General features: G+C 40.2%; 2 protein-coding genes across 2 annotated transcripts in view; both read left to right on the top strand.

Moving 5' to 3' along the window:
* Positions 1-80: 80 nt before the first annotated feature.
* LOC144631920 (DNA excision repair protein ERCC-6-like) lies at positions 81-14136 on the top strand. Its single transcript, XM_078490496.1, is given in 20 exon segments — positions 81-682; positions 858-978; positions 1325-1412; positions 1686-2262; positions 2926-3060; positions 3400-3552; positions 3926-4061; positions 4710-4880; positions 5486-5662; positions 6242-6358; positions 6603-6698; positions 7180-7434; positions 8246-8356; positions 8763-8977; positions 9448-9883; positions 9885-10236; positions 11555-11707; positions 12132-12339; positions 13029-13077; positions 13231-14136. Coding segments are annotated over 20 exon segments (4254 nt in total). The 5' UTR covers positions 81-365; the 3' UTR covers positions 13618-14136.
* Positions 14137-16301: 2165 nt separating this feature from the next.
* LOC144631922 (nuclear pore complex protein Nup85-like) overlaps positions 16302-22258 on the top strand; it is a 49091-nt gene continuing 43134 nt past the window's right edge. The window contains exons 1-8 of the mRNA XM_078490499.1: positions 16302-16340; positions 16770-16851; positions 18116-18223; positions 19199-19256; positions 19375-19445; positions 19725-19777; positions 21237-21306; positions 21916-22031. Of these exons, the coding sequence (XP_078346625.1) occupies positions 16314-16340; positions 16770-16851; positions 18116-18223; positions 19199-19256; positions 19375-19445; positions 19725-19777; positions 21237-21306; positions 21916-22031 (585 nt within the window). The 5' untranslated portion in view covers positions 16302-16313. The remainder of the gene's footprint in view (positions 16341-16769; positions 16852-18115; positions 18224-19198; positions 19257-19374; positions 19446-19724; positions 19778-21236; positions 21307-21915; positions 22032-22258) is intronic.

The raw sequence follows: 22258 nt of genomic DNA, 5'->3' as shown, positions 1-22258 counted from the left end.
CTACGGTAAACGTTTCAGCGGTTTCAGTCAAAGTAGACTTATCGGTGGTGTAAGAATTTACCCTCAAATAAATAATGGCTGACTTCGGCTGAATTCGCAAAACAGAGATCATAGCAGAAGAAGTATCAGCGAAAGCAACAAGGCTGATTGGAAAAGTTGCTTCATCTATTTGAGAAGACTTCAAATGTTATTTGAAACTATCTAGGGACCAAAAGACTTTCTTGTCTTCAAAACAAGAAAACAAAATTCGAAAACTTGAAATGTACTCTCGACAGACTCAACGGACAAAGCTACCAGTCTTGTCAACATCTCTACGTCAGCTTAATTGTTAGCGACTGTACACGAAATCTCTTGTCTAAAACAAAATGGATGTACCCTCGGAATGTTTAGAGGACAGATCAGAGGAAAAGTCCGAAGAGAACGCAACTGGAGGTGAACATATAAACTCCAGTGGTCACAAAACAAAAAGCTATGGCATTTCCATTGATTCTGGTTTGATTCGCTCGGTACCGGTGGAAGAGCAAGCTTCAGTGTTGAGAAACTTGGGTGTGAATGTGTTCAATCAAGATGAATTTGAAGAAGGAGTTTTAAAACAGGTCGATGAGGCTATTGCTGTGAAAGAGACAGAGGAGATTGTGAGAGGATGGGAGAAAAACTTAAAAGCTGTAGAGGAAGATATCAAGTTAGTGTTGTTAACAAGCTTAAATATGGTATCCACCAGGGCCCAGTTGTTCAAAGGGCGGATAATGCTATCCGCTGGATAAATCGCTATCCAGTGGATAGTATAGTATGTTTTGTATATATGTAAATGCACAAAAGCAACAACTGAACATAAAATATTGTTATCTTGTTACTAGGACTGTGGAAAATGAATTGCAAGAGATTGACAAGATATTGAAAAGGCTTGAGGGTAAGAGTGCAACAGGTTATGAATCATGGCGGAGAACCCAAGCAGTTCAAAAACAAAAAGATAATAAGGTGTGTATGATCACAAGATCACGCATTCATGTAAGTGTTGTTCCAGAAAATATCCATACCCCCCCCCCCCAACTCCACCTCTCTATGGAAGTTTTTTTTTGGTTTCAACCCTTACCCATCTGGAAATTTACATGTAATTTTGATATCCCCTCCCCCTCTGGAGGAAGGGCAATTACCTTCTTTGGGGTGGGTATGGACATTTTCTGGAACCAGACAATTCTGTTAATATTAAATAAAATAATAGTTAAATAAAAAACATAATTTGTGTCAAGTAGTGTACTTCTGGTGCAAACTTGCACCTTGTCAATAAGTTTTAATTCTCTGCTTGTTTTTCTTGTTTGAACAGCTACGACAGTTAAAGAAACTACAAGCAACTCAAAAGTCATTGCACCACAAGTTAGGTATTGGAAAGGAGGATGAAGAAGAACAGCAAGGTACATGTAGTTTTTTTTACAATTTGGCAATTTTCCCCTTCATGTACAGGTGTACACAAGAAACCATATGACATCTTCACATTGATTTAAAGGGAGTCTTGGATATTGTTGGGAATGAGTTAATATTTCATAATCGATCATTGGAAATAATTTTGGATTGCCCCAATTAATCAATCATCAATGATTAATTATTCCCCAAATAGACCAATAATAAAAATTATTATGTTATATGCAAAAGTTCAACAGTGGGTATCTGTCTTTTTTCATTTTCAGATAAATCTGATATTTCAGATGGCAATGCTCAGGTTGAGAGTGAAAACGTCAAAAATCTGCCTGCAATAGAAAATCATTTGGAGCAAGATGTATTAATAAAGACAGGGGAGATGACACCATTTGGAGGGACCGTCCAAAGCACCAAAGGGAAAAAAGAACTGCATGATGAAGTGCCAGGCTTGAGCTCAAACCGTTCTTCTGATCAGAAGGATGAGAGAGAACCAAGGTTGGACTTCAGTGCAAACCAGAACAGCCAAGCACATCAGGCTCATGAGAAACCTTTTGCCAGGTTTGTAAAAGAAAACCTGGAGGATGATGATGATTTATATGACGATGAATATGTCCCAGATGAAAGTGAGCTCAAGTACAGCTGGTACGAGGATGACGACGAAGAAGGTATGGGAGGTGAGCCTGCCAAAGCTGAGAAACAAACAGCAAGAAAACGTTCATTGAATGTCGCCTACAGAGAAGAAGACAGCCTTAAACCAAAGAAGAAAAAAAGAACTAACAAGGCTGGAAGAAGGGGTGACAAACCTGCTGATGATGGAAGTGAGAAAATGTACCGCAAACGAATCAGGTAAATTTCACACGTAGTATTGTTCAAAATCAATCAATGTTGTTGCACCATTAAATGTACGTTGTCAAAAGGCAGGTGGTGGGAATAAGGAAGGAAAATAAATTGACAAACTTTATGTCAATGACAGTGTTACCGACATTACTCAAGGGTCAGCGGAGGATGTCATTTAGATTTGATATACAGTGGAACCCTGCTTTATCGCAACTCTTTTAATACATGCAGCCATTACCGTAATGGCCAGTTTACCTGCTACGATTTGTCAACCTGATTTGTTCCAAGCAAATTTATATGCTGTGACTCATCGACCTGATTAATTTTTCTTTGCCTTGTTTGAATTGCAGGGATAAAAATCGGCCCGATTTCTAAAATCTATGGCACTGCAACAGATTTTCAAAAATCAGGCCGATTTTTAACTGTGCACTCATTTTCCTGTCAAATCTGGGCCAAATCAGGCCGACAAATTGTACCGTGTAAACTGGCCTTAATACGGTCAGATTTGTGTGGTCCATTGGTGTCCAGACTACAGATTTTAAAATTCTGAGCTTAATTAATTGGTCACATTAAGATACTGCATCCTCAGCCGGAATGCAACTATTTTTACCCCTGGGTAAGTATTGAAATCAAATGAAAGTTAATGAAATTGTCTTTTATCTTAAAACTTAGGGAGCTGAGAATCAAAGAACTACTTAAAAAAAGAAGTGATTCCAAAGCTGATGAAAGTGATGAAGAAGAGTTTCCCGACATGGAATTTGAAAAAGGGCTAAAAATTCCAGGCAAAATATGGCATAAATTGTACAAGTAAGTTTTGTCTGACACTTTTTTTTAATTCAGTCCATCCATCAGTCATTCGGTCGGTCAGTGGGTCATTCAGTCGGTCGGTCCGTCGGTCGGTAGGTTTGTCGGTCGGTCGGTCGGTCCGTCGGTCGGAACGTCGGTCGGTCCGTCGGTCCGTCAGTCAGTCAAAATTCATTTGTTACTTACTCATTCCAAAACAATGTATTGTGTGTTCATCAATATCATTCAAATAAATTAAATTAGTTGGGTGACCCTTTCATAGTCAGTCTAAAAATGTTATGCGCAGTATCAAACAGTCCAGAGTTACCGGTATTGATATATTTTCCTTCTTAACTACTCCAGATATCAACAGACAGGAGTACAATGGTTGTGGGAACTTCACTGTCAACAGGCTGGCGGCATTGTAGGTGACGAGATGGGGCTAGGAAAAACTATTCAGATGATTGTTTTCCTAGCTGGACTGAAGTACAGCAAGATATCAGCAAAGAAATCAAAGTAGGTATTATTTCACTTCTTTTCAGCTTGCAGGCACATAATTTTACAGAGGAAAGTGATAAAATCCTTATGAAAAAGCATAAAAGATTTCAATACAATTTCACCCATGCTAAGAAAAAAATGCTGGTTATATGTGCCAAGATTTACATGTACTCAGGGTTCGTACGGGTCATGGAAAACCTGGAAAGTCAAAGATCATGGAAAAGGTCCCTGGCAAAGTCATGGAATTTTAAAAGCTCAAAAACGTATGCACCCTGTGTACTTGAAGCAAGAACTTGTTGATTCCAAGTTGGCATTAGTCTCTAAATCCCTGTAGGCCCCCTTGCTGCAATTAAGCTTAAGATATGTATTGCTTTGTATGTTGATGCAACAGGAAAGGTGGACTTGGTCCAGTGTTGATTGCGTGCCCAGTCACAGTTCTTCATCAATGGGTTCAAGAGTTTCATAAATGGTGGCCTGAGTTCAGAGTGGCTGTGCTTCATGACACGGGAAGTTATTCAGGATTTAGGGTGAGCTGTATATATAGTCAGTTTTAAAACGGACACAACCTTTCCATGTTGAGCCTGATTGAGACTTGTTTAAAGTTGGACTAAAGGGGTTTAAAGGAACTGTCATGGGTTATAGCCAAAAGACATAAGACATAAGAAAACAGCCATTAGAGTGAGTGAAATATTAAAATAACCTCTTAAAACAGCGAAGGAACATTCCTTCTGAATACATTAACACAGCAAATTACAAAATAAGGTATGGATGGACAAAAATTGAAGGAGATTAAAACATTGTGATATGGGTTTTTCAAAAGAAAAACCGTTTGGCTGAACAGTTTTCAAAGTTATCTCGTTTGTTTGTAACTTTTAATTATATCGCCTGTGAGATATGTTAGTTAGAAATGAAGCTATGGTTTTGTCATTTAGATCCTTAGAAGTACTTTCTTTGCAAAAATTAAGCTCATAGCAAGTATTTATCAACACCTTATAAAAAAGACTAAACTCAGTCGTGACACAGTGTAGCATTTCTCATAACGCTATAACCAAAATTAAACCCTTTTCTGATGTTGGCCAGCCACAATTATTACAACACGTTTTTGCTCTGTTACTTTAATAATTCGATTCCATGCCCAGTTTTCCATTCGGTGGATCAATCTTTTCTTTTTCCAGCAAGAACTAATAAAGAAAATCTGCAGTGAGAATGGTGTGCTGGTGACATCCTATTCTGGATTGCGACAGCATCAGGAACGCCTTCTTGCACAGAGGTTTGATTACGTTATTCTAGATGAGGGACACAAGATCAGAAATCCTGATGCAGAGATCACCTTGGCTTGTAAACAGGTACAATTAGCTGGTCATGACCGTCTTAAATAAACATTTTCTATTCTGGCAGCAGGTTATGAATTTCAAATTTCCGATCCTAAAAATTAAGGTGCTTAACTTCATCAAAATTTCAAGGACTGATATAAATCTTTGACAACCAATACAGATGTAAAATCTTCAAACAATTTTAGAAAACACAACTGTAAAGATTTGAGCAACTTTTCGAGCATTTTATAATGTTTACAGGACAATCGAACCCTTTTTAATGGTTCGCCCGAACGACAATGGGTTTGGCCCTTTGATTTAGCCAGCATTGGGAAGGCTTCTCCCAAAAGTTTGGGTTCGTAGCTTGTTCTGTAAAAGAGCATCAAGTAAAGAATATTTAAAGATAATTTTAGGGCTAAATTTACACCTTAATTTGCGCAATTATGCTGTTGAATCTTGGTAGGGTAATTGTATTAAGTCAATATAAACCAATAGAAGAAAATTAAATTATCAAAAAACTAACAGCCAATTTTTTTTTAATGGATGCGATTTTTTTCAAAAAGTGAGGTCCAGTGAATTGTGTACACTCCTAAAGAATCAATTTCTTAATAACAGATATCTCAATTAATGTTTTACAGTTCAGAACTTGTCACCGTATCATTCTGTCTGGCTCACCAATGCAGAACAACTTACGGGAGCTGTGGTCGCTGTTTGATTTTGTGTTTCCTGGCAAACTTGGCACCCTGCCTGTGTTTATGACTGAATTCTCTGTGCCGATAACTATGGGAGGATACAGTAATGCTACTAAAGTGCAGGTACTGACGGTATAAATTTTAGAAATCAAATACACCTTAAGTCGCAGCAGAATTGAGTTGTCTTCACAAGCTAGGTTGCAGGCTAGTTCCTTAAGACAAAAAGAAGAGGCAGTTATCAGTGTAGTTGACAAGCTTATCCTCATCAATATGGCTCGTTAAACTGATGTCGCCTCGTAAAGATGCAGTTTAAAGAAATCAACAGAGTTTTAATGCAAGTGGTTGAACCAATTAACTCTAACCAGTTCAGTTGAATGTCCACTTTATATATATGCACTTCATCCAGGAAAAGTATCCTGCTTTTGTAGGTTTTTTTTTTTAATGTTTATCGCCAAGAAAGCCTGTTTGCCACAGGATACGGTAAAATGTCTGCTATAAACCCCCTCCCCCGCATATAAGTCCCCCGCGTAAAAGTTTATAAGCCCGCAGGATATAAGCCCTCCTTCACATTCAGGACTTTCCATATTAACTAACTAACGTCCACACACAACATTGATCGTCCATTGACGTAAAGCCAGTCTATATCCTCTGCCATCTATTGTGCCGTGCAGAGATCACAACACTCATTTATTTAATTTAAAGGTTGAGACAGCGTACAAGTGCGCATGTGTTCTCAGAGACACGATCAACCCGTACCTGCTGAGAAGATTGAAGAAAGATGTCAACACGAGTTTAGATCTTCCAACAAAGAATGAGCAGGTTTGAGTTCCATTTAATCGCTTACTATGCGTACATTCCCGCTGAAACATGTTTACAATAAAACGGTTTACATGTAAAGGAAATGCGTTTACTCAGTTTAAAACCGTTTCAAAGTTAATTGCTTACATTTGTAATGCTATTTGAATAAAACCCATGTGGACTTGATTGTGGTCTGCTTTCATAAAGTTTCACCAGAGTTTACTGACTACTAATATCTGTTTTAATTTAAATCATTTCTTTACAGGTTCTTTTCTGTCGTCTGACCGAGGAGCAGCGTGAACTGTACCAGCAGTATTTAGATTCTAAGGAGGTGCAAGCGATTCTGGCTGGTAACTACAAGGTAACAAAATAGATTATCAATAATCATACAACCAGTCATGTTCTGCCTTATCGCATTTGATCGTGGTCTAGATTCACAGCTTCTGTACATTGTCGCATTCTTAAAATGGTTAGCATAAACAAGGCGAAAAAAAAAACTGGGTCACTTTGTTTCAATAGCGACGTCACGACTCAGACAAACAAACCAAAACGGCGGACTATTTTCCTAAAACACTTTCTAAAGCAGCCGGTATTCCTAAAACACTTACATAAAACAAAAACTTCGCCTAGATTCATTCTATTTCTCTCAGAACACGCTGATGTTTTTGAGCCTCGTGACGGTTATTTTCATTTGCATTCTATTTTTACGCCTCGCGCGCTTCGCTTTTCGGGGAAGCTTTATGCAATTTCTTATCATGCTCGCAGGCTAGGGTTTGCCAAACTATGGTTCTTGTTACTTCAAGGACTTGAAATGAAGTCATGTATGTTGCTCGTCCTAACAGGTGTTTCCGGGTCTGATTATGCTGCGGAAGATTTGCAATCACCCTGATCTGACGTCAGAGGCCGGCTCCCTATGGAAAGCTAAACAGGATGCTCTAAAGGCTGAACTTGGGGAGAAGGGTGAGGACGATGAGTCCGACCCTGATGACGGGTATGGGGACGGGAGACGGTCCGGCAAGATGATCGTAGTTGAAGCTTTGTTGAAGATGTGGCACGAGCAAGGACATCGAGTTTTGCTGTTTTCACAGACCAAACAGGTTAGTAGAGGAGGTTACTAAACAGTCTTTCCTCTTCTCTGCTTAATTCTCCCCCCGCTTGGACTAAAGACGTTTAAAATTCAATAGGCCTTTTGTACGATAACGCCATATGCTCAAATTTCACCATGCACCAAGCCTCGTTAACCGACGCAAATTTTTCTCAACCCTCTGCCACCTTCACGCAGTTTTCACGAAGGTATTCTTTTCAACTCTGCTGCCTTTGAAATTCATTCATGATGAAATTTACAAATTTGCCCTCCGAAAGCGAGGCTTGGTGGTGAAACTAGCCAGTCTGACATGCCACATACGGGATATTCCATACTGACGTAGCTGACTTAGCTCTACAGATATCCATACACGGATCTCTGATTGGTCGTTACTTGCAACAGCCAATCAGGGACACTTTACAGATCTCTGTAGAGATCATCAGTAAGGAATTTTTCGGATCTAATCTTAGTCTTCCCTTGAGCGGGAGAAGAGAATTAAGCGCACAAACAGAGACGCATATTTACCCAGAATTTAGAAGAGTGACTGACTGTAGAAGACTGTAGACTGACTAATGAAGAGTACATTTCGATCGACAAAAGCTAGTTTAATAGCGAGGTTGAGCCGCCCGTAAAGGAGGTTGTCGCTCTTGGGAATAGTGGCGCTCGCCTGATGTGCCTGTTTATGGGAGATCGTCGGTATTGGATCGGAAAAATGGGTTAAATCCTCAAGTTGCACTGCTCTAGTGGTAAATGTTTCAGGTTTGTAAATATTTCTGGTTTCAGTACTGAGGTTATTGTGTGACTCTGAACATTTGTTCTTTCAGATGTTAAACATCCTGGAACAGTTTGTTTCATCCAGAGGTTACACGTACTTCAGACTGGATGGTTCCACTCCGATTGCATCAAGACAGCCCTTGATCAGAAACTTCAACGAGGTATAACTTGAGTCTTCTTTTGTCGTCATTGTATAGGCATTCATCGGACAAATTTGTTATTTGTTTTTTCTCAAAACCCAGTCAAAGTAGTCACGTACTGACAGTTTGCATGTCAGTTGTTGGCTCTGATTGGCTGAGAAGTGTGGAAAGTCAATAGAAAGCTGTTAAAATTGCACGTGTGTTTATTGTTCAAATAATTTGTTCAAATAAGAACAACTGAAAGGTACGCGGAGGCCGTGTCAAGTGTTGTTCAGAACATCCATGTTTCTAGTCCATAAGGATATGAGCGAGATTTACCGAGTCACGAAAAATGACTGAGAACATAGGAAAAATGTCTTTATAATTATATCTTCATACAGTCTTTCAAGAAAACGTTTTGGTAATTGCTTTTTTCTTCGCGTTTTAGGATCGTTCAGTCTTCATGTTCCTTCTCACCACTCGTGTTGGCGGCCTGGGTGTGAATCTAGTGGGTGCAGACAGGGTTCTCATTTATGACCCAGACTGGAACCCCAGCACTGACACGCAAGCACGAGAACGAGCCTGGAGAATCGGTCAGAAGAAACACGTGACCATCTATCGTCTGATTACAACTGGAACAATAGAGGAGAAGATCTATCACCGGTAAGAAACGTTAAGTGCGCTGATCGGTCGACTAACCAGTTTAAAAAAAATGGTTGTTATAGATTGGTTGCTTTGTTAATTTTGCAAAAGAGCGGTTTTTAAATGGTTAGCAGTCGTGAAACCAAAACCAAAGTAATCTCGTCTGACCAGTGACCGCAAAAGGAAGTAATCATTTGAGCCAATCAAAGCCAGAAGTAAAAACGTGCAACCTGCGCCAAGCGCGGGAAAACATGCAACCGGCGCCAAGCGCAGGAAAACGTGCAACTTGCACCAAGCGCGGGAAAACGCGCGGAGTTCAAGTCACGATTGGGTTTGGACTTGCTCCTGATTGGTCAAATGATTGTTCTGATTGGTTAAGTATGTTGCCCGCGTGAAAGAACTCAGTAAATGCAAAACCGGAGCAAACACATATTGATAATAATTCTAAACTGCTCTACAATGTTGACACCAAATTGTTTCCTTTTTTACAGGCAAATTTTTAAACAGTTCCTGACCAATCGAGTGCTCAAAGACCCAAAGCAACGGAGATTCTTCAAGTCAAACGATCTTTACGAGCTGTTCACTTTGGACAACTGTGACAAGCGATACGGCACAGAAACCAGCGCCATCTTTGCTGGCTCCAACTGCGAAGTCAAGGTTCCTGGATCCCATAAGAGAAAGAGGAAGGAAACAAAAAGAGAGGAAGAAGAGAAACCTAAAGCTGCGAAGATGTCAAAGCGAACGGCGAAAGAATCTAGCAAGAAAGAACCTGATGAAGAAATGGCAGGAGGGGCGTTTTCGATCGATTGGAGAGATATTGAAGAAACACGAAGCTTGTCAAAGAGTAAGGAAGGGGAGAAAGAAGTGGAGTCTGAAACAAAAGGAGTTGACGAGAAAACTAGCGGAGAAAAAGATGACAAAAGTGGAAACACTGGCTGATACCCCAACAAAAGATTTAGCTATCGAAGTTGCACCCCCCGATTCGAACGTCGCAGAGAATGGACCATCTACTTCATCCAGCTTTGAAGTGTCAACACCTTCTAAAGCAGATGAAACGCGCATCCAGGGCCAAAGTAAAGGAGGAACGGAAACAAAAATAAAACGTACGGTGACGTTTGCGGTAGATAACCTTGTTCACAAAGAAGGTGACAAGAGTAGCCCACGGAAAGTGACTGATGTTACGTCGAAAAAGGGCAAGAAAAGGTTTGCGTCTTTAAGCGACGACGAGCTGAAGAAGCGAGTTAGACTGAAACAAAAGAAGAAGAAACGACGACGAGCAAGTAAGTGAAAGACGCTGTTTTTGTATTTTTTTGGCTATAAGCAGCTGAACTCTGGTTAACAAACTCGATAACGTGTTAGTTATCTGAGTTATAAGCGACCTTTAGATACGACGTTCACTCCAGTTTAGTTCCCAGAGCCCTCATTTCTCCCTGTTGCTAACCAGTTAAATAAGAGACTGTTACTGTAGTCAGGTGATGACGTAGTTTCTTTGTGGTTTGACACTGACTGTTTTTTTCGACGTTACTTTTACAAGACGTTTCGGCTAGTGCTTGAGCCAGTGATGAAAGCTTAAGCACTAGCCGAAACGTCTCGTAAAAGTAACATCGAAAAAGCAGTCAATGTCAAACCACGAAGAAGCTAAATAAGAGAGTGTCGGTACGAGATTGGTGTAAAATATGATAATAGGAAGCATAAGTAATAGGTTTGAAAAGGTCGTACTCGTACTTCTTTAATCTCGTACTCGAACACCGGCCTTAAAGATGATTTCCAGTCCGTACTGCGCAATCTCCGCCTGCAATGTTTGTGAGTCTCACAAACAGAAGAATGTTTACGAGCAAAAATAAAAATTCCGGGACAAAACTTACCTTTTTCTTCATTATTAACGCCAAATATCCTTGCAAAACAATAATAACGAGTAAAAGAAGCTCGACGGTATTTCAAACGGACGTTTTAGCTCATCGTGAATTCTTGAACGAAACGATCCGTAATGGCGAACTAAAAAACTTCATGTACGCTATCACCGAAGTGTAACGTTTCAACGAATTCAAAACAAAAATGAAAACAAACCCTGAGTCTGCGCAGTACGGACTGTAAATCATCTTTAAGGTCGCGAATATCCTGGTGTTATGCCCTTGGGAATGGCGAGATGCTTTACTCTCGTAATGGGTGTCTCCCTCGTCAAAACGTAAGGGCAACCAGGAAAAGCAGGGTTGCCACAAATGGTCAGGGAAAATAAAAATTCCTGAAGGTCACGGGTCAGGGAGTTTTGTTCTGAGTCAGGGAAAATTGACATTTTGATGAAAAGTCAGGGAAAATTTGAAATTATAACACTGCTGATTTACTACCATTCAAAACTGAAAGAAACACTTCAGGTCAGTGTAATCTCAGCGATGTGTCTTTTTGGATGCGGAGGCTGGAGGCCGCGCTCCGACATATATTTGGACAGTGAAAAACTGATGTTTATGTTAAAAGTGTTTGTCAGTGTTGTAAGAATCTCCGGTGGACCAGCATCACATCCAGGGTTACAAGCAATAATCCTTGTTGCTTCATTCTCCAAATGTTTTACATATGACAAATTAATTTCTTTGCGGATTACAGAACTTGACGGTCAGCGCATCGACCATCTGGACTATCACGAAGTTTACAATCCACAGAGCACAAGCCAGTCAAGTGCAGAGGAAATGGAAGAACAGAAAAAGCACAGTGCTCGTCAGGACGAGTTGATTCTGAAGCACCTCTTCAAGAAAACAGGTTAGAACATTGTTGTTGTTGGACACAATTGAGCAGCAAGCACCTCTTTTGGTCGAAATTCCTCTTCCGAGATGCGACCGAGCCCGCGGTTTTTGTTGTAGATGTTGCTAAGCAATATGACGTATTCTCTTGACGTCATGCTGACGACACAACTTTTGGAGTTGCTCGCGCGTTCTTATATACTGAATTTTTATTGGTGAAAAAAAAAATCGGAAATTCTTCGGGTACATTAACGAAAATTTGTCAGATCCGAAAGAAACCTTTGATGGGTTAAAACCAATAGTTTAACAAAACCTTGAAATCATCTTTCATGTGGTTGAATCGGTGTTTTTTGCAGGTCACCGTGCCCATAAGACTTAGTAGGTTACCTCCTGGAACATTTTGCACTTTTCTTACATTTTATTTGTAAATGTTCTTACACTAGGTGTACATAGCGCGTTAAAACATGACGTCATCATGGATTCCAGCAATCCCGATGTAGCACTGGCTGAAAGCGAGGCTAACCGTGTGGCACAGAGTGCTGTTAAAGCGCTCAAAAAATCACGACAGCGGTGCTTGCGTGCAGTCAGCGGTGTTCCCACGTGGACAGGCGTATCAGGCTCATCTGGCCTGTCGGAGCCACCTCCAAAGAAGTAAGGCTGTGGAAATTTTTAATGAACGTTTTGCAACAAACGGTCACAAGGTAAAAACCACTATGCTGGATGGCAAAAGAATGTGACTTTCTCTAAAACAAAGCAATTTTAATGTCCCAGTGGGAAGCTTGCCATCCAGTTTGGCGGATTTTGTACCATGTGATCGTTTGTTGCAAAAGGCCCACTGTACGCAAGATGCAGAACGGTATGACCAATCAAAACAAACGGAGAGAACGCTGCGAAACGAACCCAAAGCAAAAACAAGCAACTGATGCCAAGCGCGGGAAAACATGCAACCGATGCCAAGCGCGGGAAAGCGCACGCAAACCAAATCACGATTGGTTTTGATTTTGGTTCTGATTGGTTGAAGTTACAGGTTCGCCGTGATTGGTTACAGCACGTTACATGTATTTTACGATTAGATTACTGGGCTTAGCAAACGCAAACCAGAGGAAATACATGATTACTTTTAACAGTCGGTTAAAAAATCGTACTATTTATTGACTTATATTACTTTTCAGTTGTCAAGCAATTAAATTCCCTCGCCCTATCTGACTACAGTGTATTTTGTAGCACTCACTTCCGGTGGACTATATTGTAGCTGCTACTATTCCACTTTATCGGCATAAAGGCGCCAGCTTACGATATTGTAGTGTGTTAATTTGAATATCTTTTTTTGCTTGGACCAGGCCACGTTTTGGACAAAAGAAGAAGCTTACCACTGAGGAAGGCCCAAAAGTAAGAATATTCCATCTTGATGATTTTTAGCTTACACTTACTTTAAACAGTATTTCTCGTCACTTCCTTTCACAGGTGATTTCACTAAACATCACTTTACCACACGAAAACACAAGTAAAAGGAGATTGAGACTTTTTGTTTGTTTTTAACAGACCTCCTCCAGCCTAGAGCCCAAGCCTCACTTCAGTGGAGACCTAATGGGCATGAGCAGTGCCACAGCGGAAGGCTCGGAACCAGTCCACTCCAGTCAACTGCTGGCCAAAATGAGGGCGCGAAATAATTTGCTGCTTAGCAACGACTCAGGCGAGGCGCCTGGGAACAATGGTGACGATTTACTTGTCCAAATACGGAATTTCATTGCATCACAATGCACAACGATTGGACAAGCAACCACACAAGAGATTTTGGATGAATTTGGTTCCAAACTCCCGCAGAGCGACTCAGTCGTGTTTCGCTCGATGCTGAGGCAAATTTGCACTTTTACAAGAGATTCGTTATCTGGAAAAGGCATCTGGTTGTTAAAGGAAGAGTTTAGATAAAGTATCACATACATAAACTGGAAAACATTCTCGCGGTCATATATAAAACTATTGTTTGTGAATATTAGAAGCATGTTTATAGACAATCGAAAGTGAGTTACTGCCAAGAGTGAAATAATCCTTTGACATAATGTCACGACGTACGACTTGAATTTCGCTGACGTTATCATCCAAAAGTAACGTCAAATCTTTAGATAACAGAGATATTACTCATATGACGACAGACGTGACGTCATCACGCGCGTGTAACGCGTTGGACACAAAAGGGTCCCTATTTATAAGTCCATTGCTCAATATTCGCTACCAAGCATCGCTTACATAGCCTGCGAATACAGCCGCCTCTCGTCGCTCCCGCTACTACGTGCGATGAGAGGCGGCTGAATGCACAGGCTACATTGCGCACTTAGTAGCAATGAGGGACAGCTGTATTCGCAGGCTGTCGTTTACACGACCTTCATGCTGTTTTCTCGTGGACATTCTTTTCATCCTTGCTTCTTTGAGAATTGGTTTATGAGAAAATTTACAAATTTGCGCTTCGAAAGCGAAGCTTGGTGGTAAAGTTAGCTATTCTGACGCAAACATGAGTAAGGGCTATCGGTACCGAAACGGTCATGTCGGCGTTCTCAGGCTCGATATGAGAAAAAAAGAAAAAATAAACTTCAAATCTTATTAACCGGGCGGGGCCTGGGCCCGGTTCATAATCTGCCTGGGGTTTTGTTTTTGTCGTTTTTTTGTCGGTAAATCGTTCCAGAGGAGGTCACGGTCACGCAAATTTTGATGTTTCTGGCGTCGTTCATTAAATTGTTCAGCTTGCTCGGGCTTGAATCCTTGCGTTTGACTTCAAATATTTTTATGAAATGAATTTCGTGTGTTTGCGTGTTGAGTATTTGGATGAACGAAAATCAAACAGCAAAAATTGCCGGGTCTCACGAAGGGGAATTCTGCGATCTCGCAGTGATCGTGCTTCGTACGCGTTCCAATCTTCTGAGCTGTTTTTTGAATGCGTTAAATTCGTTGATTAGCTTATCATTCCTTCAGTGTGGTGTGTTGTGGACCGGGTGTGCAGTAAAGAAAGGGATGAGTGAGGGATTTCGCTCCTGCTCATTCACGCACCCGTGACTCTGCCGCGGACTTAGTCGTCAGACACGCTAAACGAGAACACGGGAGGCCTGTCTGTCTTTATTTTGGCGTGATGGACTTCTCTTTAATGTCATTCAACTGGTTTGGGTTTATTTTTTCAACATCCGGACAAAATAATACTGCATCGTAAGCAGAAATTTTCCGCGGCAGTGGTTTACAGGAGATGACGTGATAGAAAATTCATGTCGCACACTCCGTGACTGACGCAACACGGCTGTTCTCAGTGACTGCTTTTCTAGGTTTTTTTACAGCGGCGCCGTGCCTTTCTAGCCAAAAAGCTGAAGAAGTGGTCCAACATTACCCCCGGTTATAAACTACTTGAAGTTCTTGTTTTAATTTAGCTTGCGAAGGCAGAAGGATTTTCAGTTTTACTCCGGGTTAGATTACATGTGAAAATGCCTTTGCGATTTCAGGCTAAGTACAATTCAGAGAGAACAATTGTGCCGAATGCACGAGATATGATTTTGGTATCTTTAAGTCAGGAATAAAGAAAACAGTCAATATAAATTATAGTATCATTCTGATTAAATATTGTATTATTTCTTATTAAATAAATAGTTATCAATTGTTTTTAATGGTGTAGAGCTTTATTCTTGGGTACCCGTTTATCTGTCAGCAATATCCCCTTGACCGGCGGGGGACGCGGGCTCTGGGACCAAAATATGAATTCATCGCAGGTACGAGGGTCTCAATGGGGTTAACAGTTAGCCGTAAAACGGCCAAAAATTTAACCGTTTGGGGTAAAACATGTTAACCGTAAAAATCGTTAAGTAATTATAAATAAACCAAACTATTTCATCTTATCGTCCCAGAATGGCTCTGATTCCTAATACCTGATACCGTACGTCCCTAGGCAATTTCCCTACATACCCACCCACAATCTTGCCAAGCTTCACTGGACACGCCAAAATGCCTCCGGGCGTCCGGTCAGCATTCTAACACAGAGTCCAACGTGCCAACCAAAAGTCTTAAATAGAAGGAAACCTCACAACAAAATGTAATAGTTCAGGTAAAGAGGGGTAAATTCTGCGTTTCAGCTAAGTGGCCAATCAGGCCGGAACGTAACCCGGTTTCAGAAGCACGAAGCGACTAGAAGCATTTTTACTCCCTCCCCCCTGGATGGGGTGCTAGTTCGTCACAGGGTTTAACCCCCCCCCCCCCCAGCATTAAATTCACCGGTACCCGTTTTATTTGCCATTTTAAATTTAATTGCGATTGATTAAAATATAGGCTATGTAGGTAGATCAGAAACTTCTTAGATCCTTTATTCTCCACTCAGTCCAATTATAAAAACAACAATGATGGAATAAATATTAATTGACAAGCTCTCTGATGACTCTGCTATTGGTTCACCAGAAAAGCTCGCTATTGACTCTATAAGCCGATAAATCTTCCCCCTAGAATCGGCTCGATTCATCATTAACGTCTGTTGAGCTAGCTTAACAAGTGGTAGACCGGGGAAGTGACGTGAAGCAATTATTTTCCCGCCAAATCTAATCTGGACGTTGGGAGACTAGTGTAGCAGCCCACAATGCACTGCGGTTTTAGTGAACAAGATGGCGGCCACGAATTCTCCAACTACGGTAGGATTTCTTCAAAATTTCAATCTTAATTTTCATTTTGTAAATGTTATTGAATTTCTGCGTTACTTTGGGGTATATAAGTTCTATTTTTGATGAATATTCAACCCAGCTCAGAATCGAAAACAAGTTGCATAGACTGCACGCGTGTTGCAATTATTTACCCTTCGATCTGACAGCCTGCCAGGGTCCCCTTCATAATTTCCTTTGTTCGATTGATGGGAATTCTGCTTGCAGGATAGTGGTCAGGATTTAGGAAACGTGTTCTTTGCTCATTTAAGTCAGAAAAAATACGTGCAATACAGTTTGTATGGTATAGAAGAAGGAAAGGTTCTACTTAACAACAGTTACAAACCTCACTTACACGAGCAGTCAAAAAAACTCGAGCTTGAAGTCAGCTGTCTTTAGCGTTAAAAAGCGTTGTTTCTTTAGGTTATTCCAGGATGTCAGAATCTCACAGGATACTGGGCCCCAGGACATGGAATACTTGTACATACATGTGATGGCAGACCAAGTAAGATGTTGTCTAAGGCTACATTTACACAGGACATGACTGGAACCTTTCCGAACCATTCCAAACCGGACCGGACCGGATCAGCCTCCATTTAACCGATCTATGGAAATAGGAAAGAACCGATCCATGTGTTTACACGGGACCGTTCTGGAACCTGTCCGGAACGGATTCATAACTGGACCTGCAAAATAGCAGGTCCAGTTTTGGATCCACTCCGGACCGGTTCCAGAACGGTCCCGTGTAAACAGAAGGCCTATCCGGTTCGAAAATCGGACTGGAACCCTTCCAGACCGGTCCTGTGTAAACATGGCCTAACATTCCTTCAAACTTTGAATTTTTGACAAATGCAGATTGCTGACTCCTGGGGCTTCCACTCCTTTAGCCTATATAAAAGGTGTAGGAGAATCTGTCATTTTAGGTTTTCTGAAAGGGCCATCCAAAATATCTCGAACAGACCCTCCAACGGTTGATTCATTATTTTAGGTATTTTAGGCAGATCAAATGTTAGGAACCAATTGAAGCAAAATCGCACATCATATGTACCAAGTTTGAGAGAATTCCAAGTTGGCAGTTAGTTTTAGCTTTGCTCCTGATTGGTTGAATGAAAAACCCAACATGTTTGCTTGGCTTGCTTTTACAAAGAGAAACTTGCTAATGCATGACATTTTTGAGAGCTAAATGATACTAGATGACAGCATGCACAAGATAGCTTTTAGCAGTCAATCAAGAATCACACATGACCTGCCTAATTAATAATGAAGTTGGCCTTCATTGACATTCTTCACGACACCCTAGACATAGACAAAGAAGATACATTTTGTTTAATAGAGGAAAGAGGACTGTTTACAGTCTGTGTAAACTTTGACTTGGCTAGACTAACAACAAGTTACAGAGTTTTATTTCAAGGATAATTCACATGTACATAACAAACACATTTTTATAGTGGTTTCTTATTGCGGTTTTCAGTGATATGCAAACTCTGAAATCAAAAAAACCACCTTTCAATTGCATTTTTTGCTGCTGTCAATCATAATTATGGGAACAGAAACAAACAAAATGGCACAAAATATACCAAACACAACCGACAGATGTGACCTTTTGACCTGGTTGAGGTGAACTTCTGTTTCATGAGAGGTTTGCTAAGATGATTGATGGTAGCAAAAAGCATAAACCGTTGGTTGGGGATTGAATTTCAGAGTTTGCATATCACTGAAAACCACAATAAAAGAAACCAGGCATACATATGACCTACTTTTCTTTATAGGAATTTCCCAGAGTTCAACACATTACAGGTATCCTGTTTTACACGAAGTCCGTTGGGGAGCTGACTTTCAGAGTGTTATAACTCGCAAGCTGATTAATGAGACACATGGTAATATAAAGATTTTGATGATACTAGCAGAGTTCTGCTTGACCAGTATAATAAAGGGACCCGCAATGAAGCTATCCTTAAGCTGTGCTTCTATGAGAAAATAAGTATTTAATGGTCAGTACATTATATTTCAGATACAGAGAACTCAATTTCAAACTTTTGCCATTGCCCTATGTTTTTTAGGACAAGACACGTTATCCGCACAGATGAGTTTTGGAATTTTGTTAGAGAAACCTGACAAAATGCTTTGGGTGTACATGTGATATGCATGTCCCAGGGGGGGTACTCCGGGATCAAAGTGATGGGGATGATCGAATGGAGGCAAAACTCAGGACCCAAAAAAATCCCTAAGTCTTCCGACATTACCCAAAAAAATCCCTGGACCAAAAAAAAAAAACGCCCCAAAAAATCCCTAGTCAAATTACCCCTAAATTGCCAAGGCCGCGCTAAGGCACTTAAGTTTGATTTTAATACCCAAAAAAATCCCCTATTTAAATCAAATCACCCAAAAAAATACCTGCCAAATTCTCCTACCCAAAAACATTCGCACATTCCTGTCACTTCGACCCCGGAGTACCCCCCCTGGGATGCATGTGCCATACCAAAAAAAGAAGCAGTACACCTAGACACTTCATCGTTTTGAAACCAGAGTCAGTGTAGTCAGGCATTAGGCTCAGAATCTTATGACAGGACTCAAAGCAAACCGTTTTAATTTAGGGTACTTTGCATTAGTCAGAACTGGCCAGCTGGACTGATGTTTTGAATGTGAAATGGGTATTTTCCATGAGGTTTTTTTTTCACAAATCCACTACAACACTGTATAATATTTTTGCACTGACTATAGGACAAATTTGATTAGCAACGGTCTGGCCGGCCAGGTCTGACTAATGGAAAGTGCCCTTAATTTTGTGCAATCACATTTTTTTGAGGTCAGATGTTTTACATAATCTAATAAAACTATTTACTACATTTTAGCCATCTTTATGGATCTCCAACACGTTCCTGACACTGGGGGTACAGGAAGAAAAGCTAGGTAACAACTTTGTTGTTTTCAAATTGCAAACTCATTCTTTTAACTGGTCCCCAATATTTTTGTTACAAAAATTGAAACTTGAACACTTTGTAAAGTTATGTTACAATTTTATTAACAGCCTGGTCAAGTTCAGTAGAAGATATCGAAGTGTAGTGAGAGCTTGTATTCTTGACCTCGAGGAGAAGTCTGGTATGTGGATAGAGTGTTAACTTACATTATGTATTGGATGCTTGTTTCGCACTTTTTATTGGGCATCACTTGGTGTTGTGGATTTACCATTGCTGGTTCCCTGGTAAAGTTTCTAGACATGATCGTCAAGAATTAATGACGTGATCATGGCAGAAAAATACACAATACACAAAATATGGGTCCATTTTAACCATTTTTAAAGTTGATTAAAAATGCCTATCAAATTTATTGCTTGTGAAGCATAAAAACAGTTGCTATGTATTTATTTTACTCCCTTAGCCTCCAGAGAGCATTCAGGTGATTCAAGACATCCACATTCAACTGTATCACAGGTAGGGATCTAGCAAGCTGTATTCACTATGTCAGAAAATATTCAGGTTTTATACAGGATCTAGATCAGTTTATCTGTTTGTCAGGTTCATGTTTTCCATCTCCCTCTCACATGTACAGTTGAATCCCGATAACTGGAACCCTCAATAACTTGAACCAACTGCTAACTCGAACCTTTTTACTAATTTTGCCCTTGATAACTTGAACCCCCAATAACTTGAACCTTTTTTGATTGCCCTTGAAGGTTCGAGTCAACTGTATGTAGCTCACTCTTAAGTTGAACAAAAATCTACATAGGTAATGAACGTTTATTTGTTTGTCTCACGATAGAATCGCTTTGAGATGTTGATCGTGACGTTTCGACTGCAATACTGCTAGTCTTCATCAGGTGATGAGGTCGATTGTTTACGCGTCGCTATTTATGCACGTTGGTTCGCTGTGATTGGTGCATTTCGATCCTCATTATTATTCCGACTAACAGATGATGTTCCCTCATAGGTCTGCTTTGTAGTTGAACGGCTGTTATGCTTTCTGATCGTAGGTATCCATGCAAAATTGCCGACCTTTTAAACTTTGTTTTACGATTCACGTATTTCCAATACAATGGATCAATTTACGAACAAAAGGACGGAGCCACTATGGGAAGCCCTGTCTCCACGGTTACAGCCAACATCTTCATGGAAGATTTTGAGGAGCGTGCGATAGCAAGTGCGATCTACAAACCTAAGATCTGGAAGCGAAAATTTCTGAAGCATGGATACCTACGATCAGAAAGCATAACAGCCCTTCAACTACAAAGCGGACCTATGAGGGAACATCATCTGTTAGTCGGAATAATAATGAGGATCGAAATGCACCAATCACAGCGAACCAACGTGCATAAATAGCGACACGTAAACAATCGACCTCATCGCCTGATGAAGACTAGCAGTATTGCAGTCGAAACGTCGCAATCAACATCTCAAAGCGATTTTATCGTGAGACAAACGAATAAACGTTCATTACCTATGTAGATTTTTGTTCAACTTAAGAGTGAGCTACATACAGTTGACTCGAACCTTACACCACGATGAACAATATTCACATCTTTAATGACAAAAATCTACATGAAGCTACCTTTTCACTCTCTTGGTGTGGGAGTGGGGACTCTCATATGAAATGGAAGGAGATGCTTGTCATCTTGCTGAGAGTGGGTATAAACTATGGAGTTTCTTCTATCTCAGGGTGCTTAGAACAGAATGCCAGTATTTTTAACCATCAAAGTCTTGTTTAGGGTTGCATGTGAACAAACGTAAAGATCGGCATGAAAAATGGTATCTTCTAGGGGTCAAAAAATGCTTAGGCCTAGGGGTTTAATAATAATAGTAAATAGTTTGTCTGAGGAGCATTCCCCTTCCTTTTATATGAAAGTCCCCTTCCCCACAAGTTTACACTTTACAAGTTTAGTTTTCTTTTTTGCAGAGGCAACTGTTGACGCTAATTGAAACAGTCTGGCACCTGTGTGAGATACTGTTCATAGAAACTTTACCAGGTAATACAAGGCAGGTCTTTTATAAACAAAGTTTTATTTCATAGAACGATCAGTATAAAGAGGGGGGCAAAGGGTTTATGCGTGACGCGTGAAAAGGGCAAAAATTAGTCCGTGACGCATGAAAATAGGGCAAAAATTAGACTGTGATGCGTGAAAAATAGTAAGAAAAGAAACGTGATCCGTGAATTCTGCTGTTTCAAGTATACGTGACACGTGAATTTGGTTAAAACTTGTGCGTGAAACGGGATCACGAACCCCCCTTTGGTACCCTCTATAAAGAATCTCTGCTTACATAAATATCAATATGTGATCTAGTATACAGTGACGAACATCAAGATAACCATGTAATGTACAAAACTAAATAAATGAATAAATAAAAAAAAGAAAAAGAAATAAAGAAATAAAATCATGAACTAGGAGTTGTCTTGATTTACCATGAAATGCTACAAACTAACATTACGAGAATGTATGGGATTTATTAGGAGAATTTATATTTCAAGCATGGACACTGGATATTGAATTTTATAACTGGGGGGAATATTGACAAGTCTTGATTCAAGCTTAGGATTTAATGTGACAGTGGACATTATTCTGTTATTTTGTTATCAGGAGGAGCTGTTTTGCATTATCTGTTGGAATGGGTTCAAAATGGACATGCCGACAAGTATGTCAAGGATGTGCTGCAGCATCCACAGCCTCATGACAGTCGTTCTTATTGGCCAGCTGTAAGTATTACATTTGTAATCATGTTGGTTACAAAATTCTCATTTGTTATTGGTTCTCTGATGTACATCGTTCCGTACTGTCGTAAGATATTGGAGCATGATAAAGTGGATGTCTAATGAAAACTCCTTGAAATTGGATTACTGTAATTGTATACTACACCTGCATCAATTTTGTTCAATTTTGTTTGAAAAAAAAAAACTGATGGAATATACCACTGGCATCTTGA

Source organism: Oculina patagonica, chromosome 12 (assembly GCF_052425735.1).
Source record: "Oculina patagonica isolate OP01 chromosome 12, crgOcupat, whole genome shotgun sequence".
Lineage (NCBI taxonomy): Eukaryota > Metazoa > Cnidaria > Anthozoa > Scleractinia > Oculinidae > Oculina > Oculina patagonica.
This window is presented reverse-complemented; position numbering and strand designations above follow the sequence as displayed.